At 35.1% G+C, this 6,103-nt stretch overlaps 1 protein-coding gene across 1 annotated transcript in view; it reads left to right on the top strand.

The window, feature by feature from the left end:
• Positions 1 to 1,658: 1,658 nt before the first annotated feature.
• The window catches only part of LOC141331737 (uncharacterized), a 12,920-nt gene continuing 8,475 nt past the window's right edge, over positions 1,659 to 6,103 (top strand). Inside the window, exons 1-4 of the mRNA XM_073836767.1 lie at positions 1,659 to 1,695; positions 2,164 to 2,211; positions 5,504 to 5,759; positions 5,842 to 5,987. Of these exons, the coding sequence (XP_073692868.1) occupies positions 1,659 to 1,695; positions 2,164 to 2,211; positions 5,504 to 5,759; positions 5,842 to 5,987 (487 nt within the window). The remainder of the gene's footprint in view (positions 1,696 to 2,163; positions 2,212 to 5,503; positions 5,760 to 5,841; positions 5,988 to 6,103) is intronic.

The raw sequence follows: 6,103 nt of genomic DNA, 5'->3' as shown, positions 1-6,103 counted from the left end.
TTGTTGGTGTGCCTTGTGATTTTTTTCAATTAAAAATGTACCTTGGCTCAAAAAAGGTTGAAAAACACTGTATTATACTGCAAAAAAAAAAGAAAAAAAAAAAAAGAAAAAAGTTGTTTCAACTCAAAATTATTTGTTACCCCGCTGACTTAATTTTATTTTAATCAACAAAAATATTCCAGTTGTCACTAAAATTAACATTTAGTAACTTAACATTTCAAGTTGACTGAACTAAAAATTTGAAATCAGCGAGGTAACAAATTATTTTAAGCTGAAACAACTTTTTTAAACTTTTTTTTTACAGTGTAGGTTTTACTGGTCGTTACCAATTGTATAAACCGGGATTAACATACTTTGGAATATGGTGACTGACCAATCAGAATTGAGTTTTCCACAGAGCCGTGTAATAAGGTTATGCACTATATCATTTTATAATTTAATTCTGTGAGGATTTCCTGTAAATCTTGTGTTGATTTTATTTGGATCTTTTGCATTATGGAGTTATTTGTTTGTTTCCGTCAGTCAGTCTTAAGACAGTTTGCAAAACAAGTCATGCTGCCCTATGTGCATTTCTCCATCCTGAGCGCTGAATAAACACATCTGTGAGATATTCAACAAACTCAGCCTCTAGCAAAAGTATCTGCAACCTATTATACACTCAACATACATGTAATTATTTTTACTGTACAGTCATTCTTAATGGACAAATATCCCCATATCTCCAATAGAAACCATCAGACATTATGAAACCATTCCGATTATGCAAATTATGTAAACAGGCCAGAAAGAGATTATTGTCCAGGTACATCGCCAAAGGGAATGCAATGCAAAACACTCTCACACAATTCTCAGGTCCAAATGAAGTTCAAAAAAATGTAATGATCTTGCACTGACCAACCCACTGGCAATGATAAGAAATCAAGTGGAAATCAAGCAAAACTGTTTCCCACTCATTAGATCAAATATGCATGTATGTTTAGGGGCTTGCAGATTGATGTTTAAAATATTTTCCTTTTTTGAATGAAAAAACATTGTGATTAAGATTCAGTGTGCGGCAACAGACATTTACAGTAACACCAATATATCAATTTTTTGAACATTTTAGAAGATAGATACCGGAAGCCATATCACCCTGTAGCCCAAGATTGGTCGCCCACTGAAGCTAAGCAGGGTTGAGCCTGGTCAGTACCTGGATGGGAGACCTCCTGGGAAAACTAAGTTGCTGCTGGAAGAGGTGCTAGTGAGGCCAGCAGTGGGTGCTCACCCTGTGGTCTGTTTGGGTCCTAGCACCCCAGTATAGTGATGGGGACATGATGGGGATGTCTTTCGAAAAGAGTAGAGGTGTGACCTCGGCATCCTGGCCAAATTTGCCCATTGGCCTCTGACCATCATGGCCTCTGAATCATCCCCATATTCTGATTGGCTTCATTACTCTGTCTCCTCTCCACCAGTAAGCTGGTGTGTGGTGGGCGTTCTGGTGCACTATCATCCAGGTGGATGCTGCACACTGGTGGTGGATGAGGAGAGTGATTGGGGCCAGAGGGGAGGAGAGATGAGGCTGATCATGTGATGTAAATTTACATGGATCATCTTCCATTAAAAACTGATATTATGCACACTCTTCGTCTTGAAAGAAAGACAGACACCTTTGATCAGCCATGAAGAAGCTCTACACGTGCCTGTGGATCTTATTGGGTAATGTACAACATTCAATTAACTGCTGTTTTACTAGATTTATGCTAATATTTACAATGAGTTTTCTGCAACGTTTTCCTTTGTTCAGAGATGTTGCTCTGATTGTAGTTTAGTTTGCAGTCATCTTATCCACTAATGTGAATGTACAGCGTATTATGTGATGATTTCTTGGAAAACATACCACAATGTTCTAAATCAGTTCTTTTTGAACAGCCTGAAATGCTGTTTTTCATGATATCATGTTGCTTTTTTGAATTTGTACATATTTGGCATAATGTTCTTGTTGTTGAATCTCTAGAAATTAATGCGAAAACAATGACTTGACTTTAAGTGTTTTGTTCCTAACAAAAAGCTATTGTGTAACTTCAGACAAAAAAGTGATGTTCTGATATGCAACACAATGTAATTCAAATGAACACTGCATTTAAATATTCTCCTAAATTCATTTGAATCTCACTGTTTACACAGGGGTTATATCATATCAAGACACGTTCATCACGGCAAATGGAGCAGATGGTAAGAAAAGTTGGTAACGCTTCCTAAGAAGCCTTTCTATGAAGCCTATGAACAGTACCGCCTCTCCCTATACGCAGAGTACGCAGTCTGCGTAGGGCACCAACTCCCAGGGGGGCACCATCCCAGCTGCTCAAAAAAAAAAATCGTTTTTATATATTATAATAAAAAAATTTATATTAATAATGTACATATACAAATAAACAAACATATAAAAATATAAACGTATATATTGCATTTTACGGTGAACGCAGATTAGGCTAGTAAGCACACGTGATGACGCGCCCTCACCTCTGTTTACGGCTGGCAATTGGCCAAAAATGATGATAATAATTGAACAACAATATGCCTGGTCCTGGAAAGACATCAACAGTCCGGTGCCGAGAAACGAAAGAAAAAAAAATCCCAAGATGAAGCCCGTGCATCCCTTTCAGGAACGTTCATGATACTGTGAAACTTTATTTTATTCTGTCGACCTTAATAATGTGTTATTTAATTTAATAATGTGAATATGAGCAGATCGAAGTAAACAAAATGACTTCAAATGCATTATATTAAAACAGATGCAATTATGATTATTGATTAATAATGACCATATAAACTCTGCGGGTCCAAAAAGTGTTTCAAAATGTTGCTGCTTCATTTACATGAGCTTCCTCACATATAGTATCAGCCCATATATGGTCTCATTTGAAAGCTTAGAGTCTCCTCTTTACGGGGAGTACCATAACTTTTAGTTTTATGATTCATAAAGTAGTAAAATTATGCTTAGAATTTATGTTGTTCCACACACAAATTTCCGCCTAACGATTGTGAAGAATTATTACAAAGAATGTGTATTTCTTATATTTTTCACAAAACAGACAAGTCATATATCACTAATAATAAAATTAGTTAAAATGACTTGGACTTTTAAGTTGATTTAACTTAAAATCTTAAGGCAGCTGCTGAACTTAAAAAAACTTAAGTTTAAACTGGTGACAACTTTTTACAGTGTAGACTTTAAAGAATATGTCAAATGTTTGAAAATTAAAATATAAATACAATTTTAATACAAGTAACCAACAACAGCACTGCAAAAATGGCTTATCTATGGAGTTAGAATTGTTGCTTAATTCCAAATAAATACATTATGATCCACAAATAAATGTGAAGCGATTGACAAAAACCAAGCATAATCACGAAATGAATAAAATGAGATCCACAAATAAATCTTAGAGTTCCACAAACATGAATTATATTCACAAGTAAAAAAAATTGAATTGCAAATAAAAAACATACACACACATATGTTTTTATTATACAAACAGAGCTTTGCCCTGCATTTATATGTGAATCGCGTACTGTGCATTTGTAGATGGCTGCGCATATTTGTGGATTGCTCTCTGTGCATTTTCTAGATCGGTGCGCGTATTTGTGAATTTTGAAACATTTCAAGCGTCAAGACGCAAACTAATCCACAAATGGATGGACTCCACCCACCTTCTACTTAAGCCAATCAGATATCGGCCACGTGGGGCTGACCTATCGGTGCACGTTCTCGCTCCAACCAATCACGTTTTTACGGTGACCGTAAGGTCACTTATGTTTGTCGTGGCCACGACATTTAAATTCGTAAGAACATGACATTATGTCATGGCCACAAGATATTAATTCATGGGAACCTCACATGTTACATATGTTATATATTATATGTATTATAAGTATTATATTTTATTAGAATGAATAATTCACTCTTCACTGAAACACTATATTTGTCTGTTAATTAGACTAAATAAAATACAATATATGTTAAATTCAACCTTTGAACTGCATTCCAGTAAATATCCCAGTCATAGAACCTACATTCAGAACGTTAAGTAAAGAGATCGAAATGAAGGGGAAAATAACGAAATGTAGTGGCCAAGACAAACATAAGTGAACCGAAGGTGTCCCCTTACGGTCACCGTAAAAACGTGATTGGTTGGAGCGAGAACGTGCAACGATTGGTCAGCCCCACGTGGCCGGTATCTGATTGGCTTAAGTAGAAGGTGGGTGGAGTCCATCCATTTGTGGATTAGTTTGCATCTTGACGCTTGAAATGTTTCAAAATTCACAAATACCCGCAGCGATCTACAAATGCACAGTACGCGATTCACATATAAATGCCGGGTAAAGTTGTGTTTGTATAATAAAAAAATATTTGTGAGTATGCTTTTTATTTGCAATTCATTTTTTTTTTTTTACTTGTGAATATAATTCATGTTTGTGGAACTCTAAGATTTATTTGTGGATCTCATTTTATTTATTTTGTCATTATGCTTGGTTTTTGTCAATCGCTTGACATTTATTTGTGGATCATAATGTATTTATTTGGAATTCTGCAACAATTTTAACTCCATACTAACTCCATACCATTCTTATTGAGTATATTTGTCTTTTTTTCTAGTCAAAATATCTAAAAACTCTTGAATAAAGATGCATTTACTAGATAAGCAAAATTACATAAGATCTAGTAAATGCAACTTAATTTAAGAATTTTCAGATATTTTGACGACAAACAAGACAAAAATACTAAATCAGATAAGCCGTTTTTTGCAGTTCATTTGGGGAATTTCACTCAGTGAAATTAAAGCTTCGGTTAATTATAATTAATTCGCTTAATCGTTAAAATTTTTCCAGGAAGATTTTTTCAATTACTTTCCCTTTAAAAAACACTAGCGCTCCGTTCCGTTATTCCGCCGACATGTCGATGGAGAGCTTAAACAGTATTTATACAGTAAAAAGTATTTACAGGATATACAAGGGTAATTTTATTTAGAGATACTGCTTATTTTCTACTTTTAATATGAAAAACATTGAAAATTTTTTGTTTCCAATAGTGCAAGTTATTTATTTTCACAAATTTTATTTAAGAAAAATGTGACTTTTCGTTTTAAGCAATGCTTGCTTTAATTTCAGTTGTTCAACACTGATGTTCAATTAATAATCATAGATCGTAGATAGTGTGTTTCCTTCAATTATTTTAAAATCAAGTAATGCACCCTTCATCCAAAAATCTCTCGCTTGTAATATGTGAACACATTTACTGTACAAAACTTGTAAGTGAACTATGAGGGCAAAAAAATAAATATTATATAAATATAATTAAATATAATTTTATTAATAAATAAAATAATCGTTCATTAAACGCAATCGGGTTAAAATGTTCAATTAATCGAGATTTTGATTCTAAGCCAAATTGCCCAGCCCTATTATTTCAATAAAATGCTTTTGAGAAAACTAAAGATTTTAATGAAGATTTGAACTTTTCCAGAGGTCACAGCATTGTGGCAAAAAACAAGCCACTCTAGCCAGTATGGCACCTTGGTACCGGAGCGTGCTGTCGATGGTGACCATGGCACGTGTTCCCACACCAACACACAGACGGACCCGTGGTGGAAACTGGAATTAAGGCACGGATACAAAGTGAACACAATCGCCATCACTAATGTAGACAACGGATTTTATTATCGGATAAACGGTGCAGTGATTCGTGTCGGGAACTTTCCTGACCTTTACAGCAACCCAATGTAAGGTTTTATTTTACATTTATTAAAGTGTCTGCAGATAAGATAAACAGAAACACGTGACAGGTTATCTTTCTGTCTGTAGATGTGCTGAAATTCCAACCATTCCAGCTAGTCAGACGACCAACTTCTCATGTGGTGGGTTGGAGGGACGTTACCTGTTTGTTCATATTCCTGGAATTGAGAAGATTCTTGTTCTTTGTGAGGTTCAAGTCTACGGGTATTTGGCAGGTAAAATTTATTAGGGTAATCATTGCTGTAGATTACCATTTATGTACTTTCTACTATTTACTTACCTGGCAGGGGAGACACCATGATCAAGAAGGTGGTTCACCCAGGGCGAGGCT

The sequence above is a fragment of the Garra rufa genome, chromosome 3 (genome assembly GCF_049309525.1).
Source record: "Garra rufa chromosome 3, GarRuf1.0, whole genome shotgun sequence".
Classification (NCBI taxonomy): Eukaryota; Metazoa; Chordata; class Actinopteri; order Cypriniformes; family Cyprinidae; genus Garra; species Garra rufa.
The sequence above is the reverse complement of the archived record's forward strand: the minus strand, read 5'-3'. Positions and strand labels throughout refer to the sequence as shown.